General features: G+C 35.3%; 1 protein-coding gene across 3 annotated transcripts in view; it reads right to left on the bottom strand.

Moving 5' to 3' along the window:
• Nucleotides 1-20,648, bottom strand: part of MTBP (MDM2 binding protein) — a 70,786-nt gene that overhangs the window by 22,353 nt on the left and 27,785 nt on the right. For all 3 annotated transcript variants that reach the window (XM_077847084.1, XM_077847083.1, XM_077847085.1), the window contains exons 12-14: nt 12,887-13,060; nt 11,772-11,879; nt 3,824-3,985 (exon numbers count right to left, since the gene is read on the bottom strand). In XM_077847084.1, coding sequence (XP_077703210.1) covers nt 3,824-3,985; nt 11,772-11,879; nt 12,887-13,060 — 444 coding nt within the window. The remainder of the gene's footprint in view (nt 1-3,823; nt 3,986-11,771; nt 11,880-12,886; nt 13,061-20,648) is intronic.

The following is a 20,648-nucleotide window of genomic DNA, read 5'->3' as shown; positions in this document are numbered from 1 at the left end:
GTACAGATATAGATAGATATAGATATAGATGATATAGACATAAAGCCGTGTTGGATTAACTACACAGTACTTACCTCAGGCACTTATTAAGGATATATCTGATGGCCCAAACAATGCAAAATGCCATTAAAAAGGTTTTTGGAAATGAAAAAAAAAAAAAAAGTCAAATGTTACTTTACTGTCTCTTCATAAGCTATGAGCTAGAATTCAGAAAATGAATTAGCTCTATGAGGACTCCTGTGGAATAAAAGCATAATTTGCCTGTTTTTTTTTGTGAAATTAGTTCTAAATGAAAAGGAGGCAACTCTATGGAAAATATATTAGATATACTATGTGATTTTCACACCAGAAACAGGAATTAGCAGCATTATCCAGAAAAGTTCTTATTTCTAAAAGAGATTACTTCATTCTCAAAAGTACAATAATGCAAAAAACACAGGATATTCTGAGATAAAGGTTTTCACTTTAGAAAGAATTTTCACTTATCCATTAATGTAAGATGCCTTAACATACACATCTTCATTAAATGTTATTTCACTACTAGTAAAATATTTTATATCACAGTGTGCTTATCCTTCTAGCAATGAACTGAGATTGCTAATAACACTTCAATCTTTATCAAAAACATAAGTACATACCAGAAGATTCTTATTAAAATACTTAAAATAAAACTGCGATCTTATAAAATTACCTAGAAAACTCATTTGTGCAGTGTGCTTATGTACCCCAATGGTCTGAGGTAAAAGGAGACAGTTACTATATTTTGAGTCCAGATATCTCATTTGACACTGTGAAAGTTTTTAGCAACTATGTGGCAATGGATATATGAAATGGTTATATCAAGACATTTTTTTCATGCTGATTTTCATGTTACCCATGCTAGAGTTTCTACAAAAAAAAAAAAAAAAAAATGAATAATCCTGATGGTTAGCAATAATTCCTGATGAGTGTGGTTGTTAAATAATGGGACTGACATTGTTGCTTCTTTTGCTGTGTGTTTTGCATTTACTTACTTACTTATTTATTTTTTAAGATTTTTATTTATTTATTCATAGAGACACAGAGAGAGAGAGAGGCAGAGACACAGGCAGAGGGAGAAGGAGGCTCTATGCAGGGAGCCCGACGTGGGACTCAATCCTGGGCCCCCAGGATCACACCCCAGGCTGCAGGTGGCGCTAAACCGCTGCACCACAGGGGCTGCCCTGTATTTTGCATTTAGATGTATTTATTCAAACAAAAGCTACAAAGGATGTTAAAGATCACAACTTCATTCCTGGAAGTCATCTCAAATTTCACTTCAGGCTCTAAAAAATCTTCAAGGTTTCTTTCATTTGTTCAACATGACTTTTGGGAGGAATGAACTCCTATGTGCCAGGTACAGTACTCTAGGGCAATGGAGAGTAGGCATCACTCTTTACTCTCAGAGAACATATGGTTCAGAGTGAAGACAAATAGTTAACAAATAATTACATCTATAGTATATAACTTAAAATGTGAAAAATAATTTATAGAAAGATACAGAAAATGAGTACAACAGGAAACAATTTAAACTGAGGAAGGTCTGGGAAAAAAAGCTTCTTTGAGGAAGTAGCATTTAAGTCAAGATATGAAGAATGCCTGTTAATCAGGTAATGATTGGGAGAAAAGTATTCCAGAAAGAGGATCCTCTATGTATAAAGTTCCTGAGGTAAAAAGGGATGTGACGTGCTCAAGGAACGGAAAGACTCTGTGTGCCACCAAGGAAACAGAAATGTGGCACTGGAGAAGGTTAGAATCAGACATCAGTTAGGGTTTTTGTAAGCCATATTAAGGATGACATATTCTATGTACAATGGAAAGCAATGACAAAGGTTTGAGGAAAGGAGTGATATAATCTGATTTACATTTTAAAATGAACACCCCTGTAAACGGAGTGTGTTAACAGTGTCCTAGGACTTGACTTCGTACGGGTAACTGTGAGATAAATTTCCATACTTACAGAAAAACTCTGTGTAATGACTTCAACCCTTCCTATCTTCCAACTATTGTCTCCTCCACAAGTCCTCTGAGTAAGCCAACTTCTCTCTGGATCTCAGTTTGTTGCCTTCATGACTCTGGGTATGGGTATGGAACTTCTCCCTGGAAAATGTGTTCTCCACTCAACCTAGATCCTATGTATCACTCAAGACCTACAACAGAGTCCCTTCACTCCTAACAACGTGTTCTGTGACTATCCTACCCTACTTATATTCCTCTCCTTTAAATTCACATTCATTTATTTAAAAACAAACATATAGGGCAGCCCAGGTGGCTCAGTGGTTTAGTGCCACTTTCAGCCTGGGGCGTGATCCTGGAGACCTGGGATTGAGTCCCATGTCAGGTTCCCTGCATGGAGCTTGCTTCTTCCTCTACCTGTGCCTCTGCTTCTCTCTCTCTCTCTTTTTCTCTCTCATGAATAAATAAAATATTTTTAAAATAAATAAAAATAAAAACAAACATATAGCACTTCATACCAAGTGACTTTCTAAGCAATTTATAAATAATTCCTTTAATCCTTGTAACAACCTATGCCATCTCTAATTTAAAGATTAAAAAAAGCTTGAGGCTCAGAGAGGTTAGAAAACTTGCCCAAGGTCACACAGCAGGTAAGCTGCAGGGCCACATCCAGCCTTGTTAGTCTGGATCCAGAGTCCATGCTGCAAACAAGAAACTGTGTCTCTCATTTATTGAATACATTTCCCATTTACAAGAAACTTTACACTGTCTCTAACACCTGTCAGATTACTCTGTACTGTTAACTGAACTTTCTTACTGATATGTCATGATGATGATAATGATAATACAAATAACAGCTAACAGCTCTTCGGCATTTATTATGTTCTCACATACGTCAGCTCATCTAATCTTCACAATAACCCTAGTGAGTGGGTAATAGTATTAAGGCCATTTTAAACACGAGGAGGCGAAGGCATAGAGAGGTAGAATAACTGCCCAAAGACATTTGGCTAACAAGTGACAAAACTCAGATTAGAGCCCTGGCACTTGAGCTCCAGAGCCTGGGCTCTTGAAATGGCTCTGTGTTCTATTTTATTTTGCTTCTGAAATTGATCATAAGCCTGTTGAAAGTCAGGGATCCAAATTTTTACTTCTTTGTTTATCTTTATGGTGTCAAACAGAGAAAGGCTTTCAACAGACATTACTGTTTACTTGATTCTTTGGTCATTTTCTTATCAACTTATAGAATAAAAATGATTCTCCTGGAATAAAAACAAAAAATTACCCTGTACTTTTAAAATGCCAGGCAATAATCAAATGCTTTCTTGTTAGATTCTGTAAAGCTTCATTGTATTCAAATATATCACAAGAATAGGAACCGAGAAAATAGAAATGCAAGTTAATATAGAAATGATTTCCTGCTCCTTCAGTGGAGTTTGCTGACTGTTCCTGCTATAATGTATGGCAAATGTGGAGCATCTTATTGTAGGTAGTTTTAATAATCATAAACTTATGTGTAGGTTCTACTGTTCTCATCTTATGAAAACATAGCTTTATAAAAATCCACCTATCTAGCAGCTTAGTAAAAGTAGTAAGAGGAATCACCTTAAAATGATTCTCCCTCTGCTCAAAAACAATAATATTAAACATGCTTAATGAAAGAAGTTTTTAGTTTAAATGGTGAGAAATAGTTCATCAAATACATACACATACTTGTATAAACAAATACATATATCACTGTTTAAATGTATAAAATATTTTTGATCACCATTTTATTGGTTTTAATAAGAAATGTCATAAATGCCATACATACAAAAAGAATCCATATTTAAACTAACAAAAAACTTACCATTTAACATATTGGAGGTTTTAATTTTGTCTGTCTTTATTGGAATTGTTTTAGGAATAACAGCATCAAAATGCTCTAAAAAGGATTCCCTTGTGAGTATCAATAGACTTTTGAATTCATCAACAGAAACTGCTTCAGGCTGCTTTGCCAACTTTCTCCTTTCTGTAAGACAACAAAAACGATTAGCCATATGACTATTATTCTAAAGACTCTCACGAAATGCCTCTACTACCCTTTTAGGAGAAATATTTTCAAAAGTAAAATAGGTGAATTTCTCCAGCACATCAGCATTCCTATTGCTGTAGGCCTGTTTTCATTTTAACCCCATTGTAGGTAATGATAGAATTTCCAGTTATGTGAGATAAACAAAAATAGAGTAATCTGTTAACACCAAGAGGTGAAAAATGGTAAAGGGGAGTTTGCAAGTTTTTAGGATATACTGCAGAGCACTAAGAATGTTGGTGTTTATGTGAAAATAACACCTGTAAGACTTTCAGTTAAACGTGGTAGTTGGGACACTTCCACCTTTTTCTTCTCCTTCCCCAAACCTACACTCACAGCAAGGAATTAAGAAAAGGAAAAGAAAAGCAGAAACAATAAATAATGACAGTTTGAGAGTGGTAACTGAGCTGCTACAGCAGAGGAAGGGTCATCTGGGAGCCTGCAGAGGTGCTACTGTGAGGCATTAGGAAGATGATGGTGAGGTCCAGGCTAACGCAGGACTGGAGGCATAGGGAAGAAGCAGTCAGAAGTAAAGGTCTTCACCATACCCTCAACCTCTCACAGCCAGGAGACTCTGTTCTCATTTTTTTTTTTTTTTTCTGGGGTAGAAGCAAGAAAGAAGTCCTAGCCCATTGAGCATCAGGCACACTGAAAGGTAACACTGAGGCTCGGGTTAAAACTGAGGGACTAACAAGAAGTGTTCATACTGAAAGGTCTGACTCCAAGCCCCGTAGCCAGAAAGCTAGCAGCTACAAAAGCTCCACTAGAACGATTAAAGGATTCCCCTTCTGAAACACTGAATGCCCCTGGAAAAAAAAGAGCTTGACCCTGATATTGAAGTGGAGGTGTAGGGATAGGAGCTCTCAACCAAAATGATGACCTGTCACTCGACATCTTTACGGTGTAGATTACCAGACAGTATATTAGAGAAGGGTATGTAAAGCTTCCCATTTAAAAGTGTACAGACAGAAACATAGTAATTCAAAGGGCACCTGCACCTCAATGTTTATAGCAGCAATGTCCACAATAGCCAAAATATGGGAAGAGCCTAGATGTCTATTGACAGATGAATGGACAGATAAAGAAGATGTGGTCTGTATAGACAATGGAATATTACTCACTCATCAGAAAGAATGAAATCTTGCCATTTGCAATGACATTTATGGAATTAGAGGGTATCATACTAAGTGAAATAAGTGAATCAGAGAACGACAAATATATGACTTCCCTCACATGTGGAATGTAAGAAACAAAACAGATGAACATAGGGGAAGGGAAGGAAAAATAAATAAGATAAAAACAGAGAGGGAGGCAAACCATAAAAGACTTCAACTCTAGAGAACAAATTGAGGGTTGCTGGAGGGGAGGTGGGGGGGATGGGGTAACTGGGTGATGGACATTAAGGGGGGGCACTTGACATAATGAGCACTGGGTGTTAAATGCAACTGACGAATCACGAAATCCTACCCCGAAACTATAATACAGTATATGTTAACTACATGGAATTTAAGTAAAGAATAAAAAAAAAAAGGTATTGGGGAAAGAGGGACTCTGCATTTCCATGGTCTTATGCTTACACATGTAAGGAAGGACTCCCTCGCATCACTCACGGAGCTAGTCTGGAGTAGAAACAAGGCATGCTCTGATCAGATCCTTCTCTCCAACTATCCTCCGAGCTGGCAAGTCCTCAGGATGCATGCTCCCTACCATATGGTAAAGGCCCTGCCCCCATTGGGTTGATATGTATTTGTCCAGTTCTTCACTCAAGGAGGTTAGCTCAACTGGCCATAGATCTAAAATGTCATATCCTTCAATACAGCTTTTATTTTTTATTTATCTCCATCAGTGTTTCTTAGGTTTATTTCTCAATTGGTTCCAACTTTAGGAGAGTAAAGAGGGGTTTATTTGTTGAGACTCTCAAATCAGAAAAGTCCAAAATGAAAAAGAGAAATAAAGCAAGCGAAAGGAAAAAGAAGCCCAGCAGAAACAAACAAAAAACCTGCAGGGAACAAAAGCAAGTTTGCTATAATTAATATTCTCAGAGAACTAAGAGAAGATAATACACCCCATGAAACAAGTACAGGATCCTTAAATAACAGTTGATGAACAAGAAGAGACTTTTAAAAATTAAGCCCATGAGAGCTCAAATGTTAAACATTCCATAAAAGGGCTTAAAAAAAAAAAAAATGCAGGCAGCCCCAGTGGCTCAGCAGATAGTGCCGCCTTCAGTCCAGGGCCTGATCCTGGAGACCTGGGATCGAGTCCCACATCGGCCTCCCTGCATGGAACCTGCTTCTCCATCTGCCTGTGTCTCTGCCTCTCTCTCCCTCTCTCTCTCTCTCTCTGTCTCTCATGAATAAATAAATAAAATCTATTAAAAAAATGCAAGATATTGCCCAGAAACTAGAACAAAAAGAAAACAATATGGAAATAGGAAAGAAAATTTGGTATTCTGTTCAGGTATTTTTATATGCTTAACAAAAGTTCTAAAAAGGAAAAAAAAAAAACAGGAAAGAAACAAAATTATTAAAGATAAAAGTTTTCAGATTTAAGAATGTGAATCTTCTATTGAAATGGCTCATCAAATACATAGCTTAATAAAGAGAGGGCAGAGAAAGAGAATGGAAAATACATACACAGCACGATTCAGAGTAAAGCTTCTGGAGATAAAACATTCCAGAAAGGGGTAAAAACAAGCCAAAAATAAAACACTACAAAGGATAAGAATAGTATTACATTTCTCAATAGGAACACAGTCACACAGAAGATAATAAAGCAATGTCTTCAAAATTCTGAAGGTAGATGATTTTCAACCTAGGATTCTTCACAATCTATCAATCAAGTAAAGATATTTTCAGATATGCAAGAGCTTAAAAAAAATTTATGCTCCACAAAGTTTAACGCAAGTAGTTACTGAAATATATGCTCCGACCAAGTTAGAGAGTAATCCAAGGAGGAGGGAGAACAGGGGTCTAGAAAAAAGGAGACTCCAAAAGAAGAGAAGAAAGAGAAGTCTCAAATGTTCTGCTATCAGAACAAAATATTGAACACTCTGAAAAAAAAATAAAGAGAAATAAAAAGAACTGCTGTCTTTGAACATACAATGAATTTAATGGGAAGTATGTAGAAAAATGTTGGGGCCTCTGGAAAAACATAATATTTTGCCTGTATGGAAGAATGGACAAATTAAAAATGATTATCAACCATAAGAAAAACAAAGATTATACAAGAGAGGTGATATATTTTGTATATATATATATATATATATATATATATATAGAGAGAGAGAGAGAGAGAGAGAGAGAGAGAGAGAGAGATATGGATAATAATGTTAAAACTAACCACTGATTTTGCCAAAATTCAAGACTTCACTGTAAAGGGTGGAAAGGGAGAGTGAAGATGATATGAGAAAACTGAGTCTTAATCTTCCATAGATAGATGCTAAAATAATGTCTTCAACTGGCAAATTAAGAAACAGCAGCATTCAGATACTATTAACAGAACTGGAGGAAATGTTAAGAAAACCAGCCAAACAGCTGCAGGTAGCTGCTGCAGAGAGAGGCTGAAAGATGGAGAGGAGACAGTAGGGTACTGCTAGTGTCCACATCAAGTTTGTCAATACCATTTGCATCTTAAACTAGACCCATGTATTATTTTAATAAAAGTATGACATTTTTAAAACACTTCTGGACTAATAACATGAGTAAATAAAATAGTAAATTGTAAATGCATAGAGAATTCAATTCGACATTTATTATGTATTGTATACAAAGCACTGTGTTGTGCCCTTAGGCACTGAGAATTAGAGCCCATTACTACATGAGGGCAATACATAAATATTGCAAGAGAGTAGACTGAGAAGAAAGCAGCCAGCCTAGAGGTCCTACTTTAAAACATCAGTTTTACGACAATGCCTCTGCAAAATCCCACCTTCCCAGTGTGGATATTGGTAGGGTCATTCCAGTTGTGATCCAAGATAAGTAACACATGGTTCCTGCACTCAAGAACATTAGTAATGGTAAAGCAAGATTGTAAAATATACTGTTGTTATTACAAGTGAGAAAATAAAAAGCAGTGAAGCTTTTTATGTGAAGCACAATCTGCTGGGTGCCATTCTAAAACAAAAAGTTATCAATGATTTGTTTTTATCTGAAAGACGCACAATAGGTAATGTGCTTTAGAACTTAGCTCTACACTTTTATTAATGTTAAAAATAAACAAATCATGAACCTAACTCATGCTTTTTAAAACAGCCAACTATATTACAACATTGGGCTATCTGGAGAGTGGAGTAAGACTTCCTCCTGGCCCTGATGTCAGAAAAAGAAATAGGGAATAGATGAAGTTTAACAGGGTTATGAACGAATAATTCACTGAGGCAAAAAATAATCTATAAATAAATGAGTTTGCACATGGTGGCAAAATTCTGGGAGACAAATATTGGACTAAAGTCTAAAAATGAATCAGCAAAAGAATGCTATTCCTGAGAAAGCTAGCAAGAACTTAGCATTTATTAAAGAAAAATATAGAGGAGAATATCTAAAAGTACCAGAGACTGAGTGTCAATCAGGTTTGTATTAGGTTCTATAAATTTAAAAAAGATGTGGGATGGGCAGCTCTTGTGGCCTAGCGGTTTAGTGCCGCCTTCAGCCCAGGGTGTGATTCTGGAGTCCCAAGATCGAGTACCACGTCGGGCTCCCTGCCTGGAGCCTGTTCCTCCCTCTGCCTGTGTCTCTGCCTCTCTCTCTGTGTGTCTCTCATGAATAAATAAATAAAATCTTAAAAAAAAAAAAAGATGTGGGAAACTCAGAGTAGTGACCGCAATGCTGGAGTGAAATGACAACACTGTTGTTTTGGATTTATCTTGCATCATAATAAATAGTCTTTATTTAAAACTTATCTAGCATTCTTTTTTTTTTTTTTTTAATCTAGCATTCTTAAACCTTTTCTTTAAAATAATCAGTGAACAAGATATTAACATTTTCAAATATAAGAAGTTATGAACTACCAAAAAATCAAGTAAAAAAAACTATAAAATTATAAAAATAATTCTAATATAATAGTATTAAATATAATTTTTAAAAATAAATAAAACTCCTGGAAGTAATTATTCTATTTTTTTAACGATTTTTTATTTATTGATTTGAGAGGTGGAGAGAGAGCATAAGCAGGTGGAGCAAGAGGGAGAGGGAGAAGCAGGCTCCCCATCGAGCAGGGAGCCCTATGTGGGGCTTGATCCCAGGACCCCGGGATTATGACCTGAGCTGCAGGCAGATGCTGAACCAACTGAGCCACCCAGGTCCCCTTGGAAGTAATTATTCTAAAAATAAAACCATACCAGAAATTTTATTTGAATTTTGTGTATTTTAAAAAACAAAGTGTCTCAATAATGTATGTACATTTTCATAAAAACTTTTCCAGTTGCTCTTTCTGATTCAGTACTGGTCAGAGAAACAGTGGAAAGATAGTACGTCTACTCCATGTCTTGTTGATAATTTTGAAAAAATCGTCTTGAACAACTTTTTGTTTCATAGCAAAGACTATAAACTTTGTACTGATTCTGAATTGTCGATTTTTTTCCAAAGAAAGTTGTTCTTAATATATTAGTTTTCACCATGTGTAAATTAATTATACATTCAGAAATTCTTACATAAGAAACTTTGTTTTGCTGTTACTTTGTCTTCTGAGATACAGGAACTTAACTGATATAACTTTACCCCAAATTTTAAATCCAGTATTGACTCTCTGGGTAAAGAAGAGATTGGTTCAGCAAATATTTCCATCACAAATTGATTAATTGAATCACTAATTTTCATCAAGATTTAATGCTTTGGATTACAAACTGGTCATTTCATGGATATGCCCAGAGCTGGTATCTCTAGCAGCTACTAGCTATAAGCTTTCCCTCAACTTTTGGCCCCCTACTTGTCCTTGCACCTTGCCCAGAGCTGTGGCATCCTTACAACTGTGGTACAGCTCAGCTACTGGTGCTTCTACATTTATCTACCACTCCTGTTTCCCTTTTTCCCCAGTAGAGTTTCCAACCACACCTGCAGGCAGCAGTCTGGTTATAGCTGTTAGTATTTCCCTTCCCACCTATCTAGGAGGGTTAACTCTTCATACTCAAAGGAGAAATGTGTCAGCTTCAGAGAGCAGCCTATTTTTCTACTCTGGCAGTTTTTCTGGTTGGAAGGGTTAGGAAGAGAGGTGAAATGAAGGAAAGGGGAGATATTGAGGGAATTTTGTTACAAGGAGCTGCAAAAGGCTTAAGGCAAGGAAGCAGGGCCTGAAGACGAGTGTAGCAGGGACGGAACAAAGTCAAGAGGTGAATAATACTGCAGGTTGATATTTGAAATAACAGTTTTCTAGCCAATAAATATTATTTCAGTATTTATTCTTTTTCTTGGTTTTAACATGTACTACTTTTTATTGAAACCGATCTGCCTTTCTAACTATTTTCCTTGCACTAATATCGATACAATTAAAAAAAAAATCAATGGCTGGAGAAGCTCAAGACTACGCAATTACCCTGATTTGCACAATTGAAAAAGTAGGTAATTCTTGAATAATTGAGACCAAGTATTCTAAAATTATTTTCCATTGAATAAAATAGGCTACTGAACTCAAGATAGTTTTAAAATGCTTTTAAAGAAAAAATAGACAGTTGTTATTTTATAATGTATCTACTCAATTTAATTATCATCTTTTTTTATATGCAACTAAAGAGGCTTCACAATTTGAATCAAATAAAAATTCTCTATCAATTGCCTTAAAATAAGTTCATAGTAGGTAGTAATTAATGATTATTTGTTTAAAAAAGTTAAGACTGATACCAAGTTAAGATTTATTTTTGTTTTTGAGAAGCAGGCTCCATGCAGGGAGCCAAATGTGGGACTTGATCCCGGAACTCTGGAATCTCACCCTGAGCCAAAAGCAGATGCTCAACCGCTGAGCCACCCAGGGATCCCCCAAGTTAAGATTTAGTAATAGAGGTAAGACCTTAAACTATGACTCTTGGAAAAAGTGTTAGCTTCCTGAATAAGGAAAAATCCATAATGCTAACTTCATTCTGCCATATATATGAAATGCGTTGTTAATAATAGTAAAAGTCTAAGAATCAATAGTCAAGTTAGCACATTAATTTATCTGTAGTTGTATTTTCTTCTCTCTGCAGTCTCTATCCTACTGTTACAACCAAAAATATATGGGAAATTTTATAAAAAGATCTATATTAATCAGAATTTTTTTAAAAATGGAAGAATGGAATACAAAATTTTCCTAAAGAAATATTTTTATGGGGCACCTGGATAGCCCAGTTTCTTGGTTTCGGCTCAGGTCATGATCTCAGGGTCATGAGATTGAGCCTTCCATCAGGCTCCAGCTTCGTATTCAGTGTAGAATCTGCTTAAGACTTTCTCTCCCTCTCCCCCGGTCCCTCTCCCCGTCTTCTCTCTCTCAAATAAATAACTCAATCTTTAAAATATATATATATATATTTTTATAAATGTTAACGGCAATGTACGAATAGATAGGAAGATTCTGAATCCGATGGAAAAAGGTTGCAGACCTTTCCTACTCTGCATCACCTCTATCAAGGATAGTTCTACAAATAAGCATTTTACCTAAAAGACAAAATGTGTAAGAAAAAGTATGACAGTAACAAAGCATTGTGTCTGAACGAGTTAACATTCTTAACATAGAATGAAATGTACAAATCATTACTTACTCAGACATTCTTTCAAAGCCAAAGCTTGAACATTAGCTAACTGTTTCTCTCTCTGTATAAGTTGCTCACCCGAAAAATGTGGAAGTGACAAGAAGTCAAAAGGAAAGCCTGAGAAATAGAAAAAAGTCAGTATTAAGGATGTTCTATGACAATAATACTCAGTTCACAGAAAATGTTATTAAATACTTTTAAAAAATAAAAGTCAGTTACCCATCTCTCTTGCTCTTGCTTATTTCAAAATAATAATTAAGATGTAGTAATCAAGTATACTAAATTATTTTGCATTTTAAGCTCTGACCTCCCTTTGAAATTGAGGGAATTCAAGTAACAGAGTAGAAATCCCTCCATAACATTTTCTTTTACGGGCTCAGCTACTCAAACTCCTAAACAAAGCAGAGACGGAGTATGAGAGCTAGTCTCTAAAGATGCCCAATCAACCACACCTACCATTCACCCATTGTGAATCAGTCCTTCCACAATCAATCTAGGCTAGCTCTCTGAAACTGATAGTAAATGACAGTAAATGACTTCAGGCTGGGTCAAAAAACCTGGTGGCTTCTTAGAACAATGCTCTAAGAGAAGTTAACTTCAAGATGGGCAATAAAATGGAACAAGATGCTTGAGAGGAAGTAACTAAAAATGAGGGATAAATTATAGAAAAATATGTTTAATGTGGAAAATACTAAAAATTTCCTATTTGGAATCGAAAGATAACCCACTAAATTTTACCAAGTATAATGAAAAAGGGATTAATTATCTGGACTCTAAACTGCCCAAACATGCTATAATATGTTTGAAATAAAAGGCAAATTGAAAGGGAAATGGAGTTTGGGGAAAATAAATTCATTAAAAACCACCTAAGTTAACTGCATATACAAACAAATATAAAAACATTTTCTGGGCAGCCCGGGTGGCTCAGCAGTTTAGCACCACCTTCAGCCCAGTGCCTGATCCTGGAGTCCCAGGATCAGGCTCCCTGCATGGAGCCTGCTTCTTCCTTTGCCTGTGTCTCTGCCTCTCTCTCCCTCTGTGTCTCTCATGAATAAATAAATAAAATTTTAAAAAAATAAAAATAAAAAAAATAAAAACATTTTCCACCTAAAATGAACACTTACTCAGTTTGGCTTCTTCTGTCCTTGCTTTCATCTTTCCATGAATTAAAGTGAGTGCAAATGAGCCATTGATCTGGTTGGCTGAATGAATCAATGTGGCTTTACATTTTCTGTCACCATTACCTTGTAAGAGGAGATAATAGCTAGAACACTCTCCTTTCACTTCAACATCTGGAACTAAACAAAAACAATTATCTTGTTAAGTATGTGAAAATTCAACATGCAACATGGCAAAATCATATATTTGGCCTACAGGCTATAATGACTTTCTATGTTTTTTGAAAACAAGTTATTATATAATACACTTTGGGTAGCACTTATTCATTTAACTCAGAAAACTGAAAGCTGAAATTCATAACAAAAATGATTGTTTTTTACTTTAAAACATTTTACTTTAAAATTATGTGTACTTTTCATTAGCTTTTGAAATGGCCCACTAGAGTTCCATGGTATCTTTCTTGTATGACCACATCCATAATATATCAACTACTACTTCCAGCTTCTATTTCTTTAAAATGGAAGAAACTGACCCCTGCAAGCACATACAATTCAACTAGTGGAGCAGAAGTGTGCAGATACACTTTAGGGTAGCTATTCGGTTCTGCAGTGGGCATTCATAATGTATTTTACAGGGAATGGAGAGTACTCATTAATCTGGCATGCCAGTTACATGAAGGTCAGTTAAGACAGCTTCTTGTATATTTTAAAAACAAATCAAGTGAGGGTTATAGTGAAGGTCAAAGAAAAACTGTGAAGCCTTTGAGATTAAAAATAGAAGTAGAGTCCCTTTTTTTTGAAGATGGTAAATTGGACATAGGCATTCATTTTCACTATCTGCTGAAATTCCACAAAATGAGAATAAAGAGATTTTTAAAATAGCACAAATCTACAAGGACTAATATCTGACAGAAGAGACAATAGCAACTAATTTTGAAAGCAGGAAAGCAGATGAATAATTGGTAACAGACTGCTAAGGAAGCTGAGAAAAACAGTAGAGAAAGTTTAGAAGCAACATAATTTATACTACAATCCCTGACAAGACTCTGGGATGATGGTCCCAGGTGGCACTGGAAGCAATGTGAAGGTGAAATAAGAAAACAGGTTGAAGTCTGTGAGAAGCAGTTTGGCATCCTGACCACTCCTTATTCTACTGAGACACATGATTGTCCTTTCCCCAGCCCAGAAGACTACTGTTTATTCTTTGCAGAAAGTAAAACAAGGTGTCTCCTTCCTGAGAGATACTGGACAGAGAGGAGGGTTAAAGTTAATTATCAGTGGTTAAAATGTGTATTTGTATACTGATATACTGAATATTGAGGCCCTTTACTCTTCTTTACCTACATAACTTCTAGAATTTTAGAAGCTAGATAACAGAATTGAAATTTCTTTTGGAAATGTGATCAGTCCTAGAAGAAAGACTGAAGGATCCCAACATCAGAGTCAGCTAAGATCCCAATGAGATCACTCTAAAATGAAGATCACAGTCAACAAGCTATAATCCTGCACTCAAATTTTCCCATTAGCTTACTGATACCATCTCTTAAATATGACAGGCAGGCAAAAGTTATGGGCTCTTAAGGAGAGTTGCTAGTATGAAAACTAGATGCCAAAATAAATAGAAAAAAGTGCTTGCAAGGAAACAAAGAATATGCAGTAAAAAGAAATCACACACACAACAAACAAACCAATCAGATCATTAAAATCCTCAGAGAAGATATTGCATCTGTTCAATAAAAACAGATTATAAGAACATTAAGAAAAAAGTTCAGTGAATCTACAGAATGCATAGCAAAAAAGGCAAAGAAATGGAAAATAGTGGAGGAAGGGAAAGAGACACAGACACACGATCCAGGAGGAACAACATCTACACAGGAATGACAGAAGTGAGAACATGCAAAAGCACAGGCAAGGAAATTACCAACAAAATAATTATAAGAACACTTTCCACAATAAAAAGACCAGCTGAGGCATCTGGGTGAGTCAGTGTTTGAGCGTCTGCCTTTGGCTCAGGTCATGATCCCGGAGTCCTGGGATTGAGTCCTACATCAGGCTCTCTGCAAGGAGCCCGCTTCTCCCTCTGCCTATGTCTCTCTCTGTGTGTCTCTCATGAATAAATTAAAGTCTTAAAAAAGAAAAAAAGACAAGCTTCCAGGAATGCTGAGAGCCCAATATAAGAATATAAACAGAGCCACCAAGGTACATGATCATGTAAATTCAGAAAGATTCAGAAGATTCTACAAAATTCCAGAGAAAATATGGGTTTCCTATTTTAAAAAATTAGGAAAAAATAGCACTAGAATTCTAAACAACAGCACTAAAAGCTGGAAGACAGGGTGGCCTGGGTGGCTCAGCCGTTGAGCATCTATCTGCCTTTGGCTCAGGGCATGACCCTGGGCTCTGGGGATGGAGTCCCCCATCGGGCTCCCTACAAAGAGACTGCTTCTCCCACTGCCTATGTCTCTGCCTCTCTGTGTCTCTCACGAATAAATAAATAAAATCTTTAAAAAATAAAAAATAAAAACAAAAATAAAAGCTGGAAGACAATGGAACAATACCTTCAAAATTTCAGGAAGATTTTAGAGAATGTGCTCCACTAAAACAGGGGACTAAAGGAAGAAAAAGGAAGATTAAAGATACCAACAAAAGAAGGGCAGAAGAAATTTCCATAATGATGAATAAATAGTCTTTTAAACCCAAAGCTATGGAACACATCTAGAAAAAGAAGTCTGGATTAGACAGGTCATAAAGATCTGGAAGAGATTTCTTACACAAACATTGATAGAATACTTAATGTGCCTGAAGGTACTGAAATGAGTTTTACCACTGGGAGAAGGCTCTATGGCTAGATATATAAAAAGATTCACTAGCTCTAGCTAAAACAAAAGACTGTACAGGAAAGGAAAAATAACACTTCAAACGTTGAAGAGCAATTACATACTCATAATAATTAAAACAATGGATATTAATTTAAAATTATTGTATAATCATTCTGAGAGGATAGAGAAATGAGAAGAATTTGAATGTGTGATGAGAGCAAAGGAGCTTAAAGGATCCGTATTTCCCTGATTGAAAACTTACTATGTAGCTACCATAATCAAGACATTGAGGGACAGACATACAGATGAACAGAAATGAGAGTGCAAAAATACACCCTCACATTTACAGTCAAATGATTTTCAACAAAGGTGCCAAGACGATCTGATGGAGAAGGAACAGTCTTTTCAACAAATGGTCCTGGAACAATTGAACAACCAATATGCAAAGGAATGAAGCTGGACCCCCTACCCATCTACCTCACAATATATATATATATCATAATTAATTCAAAATGGATCATAGATGTAAATTTACAAACCAAACTTTAAAACTCTTAAAGGCATAAATCTTCATGACCTTGGATTAGGCCATGGTTTGTTAAATAAGAGACCCAAACAAAAGGAAAAACAAAAGGAAACAAAAGGAAAAAGCAAAAGTAAAAAAAGCGAAAACTAAATTTCACCAAAATTCAGAACTTCTGTGTTTCAAAGTATACCCTCAAGAGAATGAAAAGTCAACCTACTATGGACTTCGGGTTATAATGGTATGTCAATGCAAGCTTATCAATTTTAACGAATGTACCATTGGGGTGGAACGTTGGTAACAGGGGAGATTATATGTGAGGACATGGGCTATATGGAAACTTTCTGTACTTTCTGCTCAATTTTGCTGAGTCTCTAAAACTGCTCTAAAAAATAAAAATTATTAATTTTAAAAAGGGCAGCGTGGGTGGCTTAGCGGTTTGGAGCCTGCCTTCGGCCCAGGACGTGATCCTGGAGACCCAGGATCCAGTCCCACATCAGGCTCCCAGCATGGAGCCTGCTTCTCCCTCTGCCTGTGTCTCTGCCCCTCGCCCCGCCTCTGTATCTCTCTCAAATAAATAAATAAAATCTTTAAAAAAAAAAAAAGTATCCATATGACAAGGTTGCTATGATGAGGATTAAATGTGAGATGCTGCAGGGAAAGTGCTTACTTAGATCATTGCCTGACATATACTAACTATTCAATAAATATTACTAATCAATTAAAGAAAAGTCAACCCACAGAACAAAGTTTTTGTGAATTATATATCTTATAAAGGATTTGTATCTAGAATATATAAATAACTCCACAACTCTAACACTAATAAAAAGACAACTCTATTAAAACTGAGTACAGGATCTGAATAGACATTCCTCCAAAGATAAATACAAATGGCCAAAAGCACATGTAAAGATGTTCTTCATTAGCCAACAAGGTCGTGCAAACCAAAACCACAAAGATACCACTTCACCTCCCTTAGAAGAATATAACAAAAACTATAGACAATAAACAGGTACTGGTATAGGTATAGAGAAAATGGAACTCTTATAGATTTTTGGTGGGAATATAAAACGGTACAGCTACTTTAGAAAAGTCTGAAAATTCCTCAAAAAAGTAAAACTTATAAATTAATATATGACTGAGAAATTCCACTTTCAGGTTTATATTCAAGATAATTTTAAACAAATGTTCACACAAAAACATGTACACAAATATTCATGGCAACATTATTTACAATAGCCCCAAAGAGCCAACAGCTAAAGTGTCCGTCAACTGATGTGTGAATAAATAATAAGTGATACATCCAAATGACAGAGCTATAATCAGCAATGAAAAGGAAGGAAGTATTGGTATATCATACAACAAAGATAAACCTTAAATACATTATGCTGTATGTGAAAGAAGTCAGTCATTAAAGATGACATATTTATTGTGTGATTACTTTTATATGAAATGTCCAAAATAGGCAAATCTATCCAGAAAGAAACAGATCCGTAGTGGCCCAAAGGCTGGAGGAGGAGCAGGCACTGGGGATGGGGAGGGACTGCTAAAGGCTATGGAGTTGCTTTCTGGAGAGATGGTGTAGGAATTATAAACTTTTTAATATGTAATTGTCTTAGGAATGTAAGATTCTGCTCATAAAAAAGTTCTTAGCATTTTGGAATTTACACAAATATGATACATACATATATATGTGTGTGTATGTATACAGACATACACAAAGAAAACTGTAATTTTATTAAAACGGTTTATTTCACAGATGAATATACTGAGACTTAAAGCTCATCTCTCCAAACAACCATCTAGTACAAAATAAATTTATTCAATAGAGCCATTAATACTGTTTATAAATATCAATCTTAGAAAAGGAGTTTCAATAAAGGTTTTAGGAAGGAAAAATCCTTGTTACCAGTTGCATTTGAAACTCAAGTTTGCTAAGAGTTATAGTTACTTTAATTCATTTACAAACTTAGCACTTTGCCAATTCAATTTATGGGTGTCCCTTCAAGCCATAGCACCCTTTCCACATTTATTTTACATTCCATCACCTTTATGAGCATTTTAATCATGGAAGCCTGTAATTACAACAATTTTATTTTTCTCAAAAGAAAAATATTTATTTTAAGGAACTTCCCTAATCATAATGACTATGCAGTCATTTAAAAAAATGTTATTCCAGGTTTGGCAGATGTTAACTGAAGAGTTATTAAGTAGTTTTTATGTAAATACTACAGAGAGTAATAGATATACAATTAGCATTGTTATTCAATTCTCATAGCAGTTCCTAAAGAAATAAGGGGAAATGATCACAACAGAAAACTTCTACCTATTTTCTTTGTTTTTAAAGATTGATTTATTTAAGGGAGAGGGAGTGAGTGAGCATCAGAAGGAGGGGCAGAGGGAGACAGAGAATCTCAAGCAAACTCTCCCGAGTGTGGGGCTCTATCTTATGACCTTGAGATCATGACTAGAGCCAAAATCAAGAGTCAGATACTTAATGGACTTCAGGCACTCATGTACCCTCTATTTTCTTCAGTTATTTTTACACTATCAATTTTTAAGAGATTGATTGGCTTGCATGTCCTCTCCAACAAAAATCCATTTTGGACCTACTATATAGGTAAAATGAAAGAGGTAGAAACTACAGTGCCCTTTAAATGTAACAAATTGTACAAATAATATATAAACTATAATGAAGAGATAGATCATTCTTAGTTTCATTAGCAAACAAAATTCTAGTAAAATAAAAATAAAGTCATATTTTATACCAAATATGTTCCTCAGTGGTTCTTAAAATCTTGTAACACCCTCTCTTTTTAAAAGTTTAACAATATAAAATACTAAAGAGTATTACTATAAGGAGGAAATAATATTCCATATGATATAATGAAAAATATCTCAGCATGATTAGGGTATAAGATATTCTGAAGTAAATCCTCTGACTGACAAATATTATATATCTACATCTACATATCTTAAGAAACAACCAATTGATATACACAATTATTTTGATAATCATGCTAAAAATTAAACAATAAAATAAAATCTAGTCTTCAATGTAGGGATTTTATGAAGCTACACACTTCTCAACAATGTCATTGTTCATACAATTCTAGACTCAAATCTTTGAAATGGTCCTTAGGGTCAGCTAGGGAATCATAAGGAAAACAACAACAACAATCTAATCATATTTACAAAGCATTTTCAAAATATTTATTGCCTAGCTTGATTCCCCACTGTCTTCATCAGACTAAGCTTTGAGCAATTTAACATAAAACTTAGCTTCACGGAGACTAGCCAAGAAAATGCCTCCAGGCTCAATTATAAAAATAAATCTGAAATGGTTTAAGAAACGATAGTATTGTTCAATAGCTGTATGATACCTCTTACTGTGAAGATTCCAAAAATGCAGAAAAAATTATAAATTGCACCATGACTATTTTAAATGAGTAAGTAACATTAGGATCATAAACTTTATATATTTCCCTTTAGTTACAACATAGTAAAATAGGCAATTTGAAAGCTACAATGAATAGACAAACTTCAGAAGATATTTCAAGATCTTTTAATCATGAAGAACAAGGATTTCTTTACTGTTCCATAGATATAGACATCCTTTAAGATTGACAGAATAACAAAGCTACTGCAGAGTTTACAAAGTGTCTACCTTCATCACCAACTGTGATTCAAACAAGTTTGTGAGATACACTAAGCAAGTATTACTATCCTGATTTTCTAACCAAAGAATTAAAAGCCTAAGATAGTGATTCTTTTTTGTCTCAGAGCATCTTAAGGACTTTCTCTTCAGTAACAGTGGCTCTCTAGCCTAGGGTTTTGAAAAAAGCACATCTAGGGCAGAAGTTCTTAATGCTGGATGCACTTGAAACACTTGAGTGCTTTTACAAGCTATTGAGGGCCTGGTTTCCTCCCCAGAAATTTGTATTTAATTGTTTTCAGGTAGGACCCCGCTAGATTTTCTTCCTTTTTGACCTTCCTTCCTTCCTGCCTTACCTCCTTGCCTCTCTCTTTCCTTCCATCTCTCTCTCACAAAAAGTTTTAATGAGGTATAATGTACACATATCAAAGTATAAATGTGATTAACTTAAGGAAATTATATAATTATGCATCCATCACTATAATCCAGTTTTGGAAAACTCCCATTATTTTTCTGCAGCCACTCTCCCCTCCTATTCCTGGCCTTAGGCAACCACTGATCTTCCTTCTGGACCTTTAGCTTTTTATAGAAATTCCATATAAACTTACCATATTTAGGTACACCCAAAATTTGTCATGCCTCAATATGTTAAGCAATATTCCACTGTATGGACAAAACAAACTGTGTTTATCTATTCACATGGATATTTGCATAGTTTCCAGTTCTTAGCTACTAAAAATATGGCTCTTATTAACAGTTACTTGCAAGTGT

The sequence above is a fragment of the Canis aureus genome, chromosome 14 (genome assembly GCF_053574225.1).
Source record: "Canis aureus isolate CA01 chromosome 14, VMU_Caureus_v.1.0, whole genome shotgun sequence".
Lineage (NCBI taxonomy): Eukaryota > Metazoa > Chordata > Mammalia > Carnivora > Canidae > Canis > Canis aureus.
The sequence above is the reverse complement of the archived record's forward strand: the minus strand, read 5'-3'. Positions and strand labels throughout refer to the sequence as shown.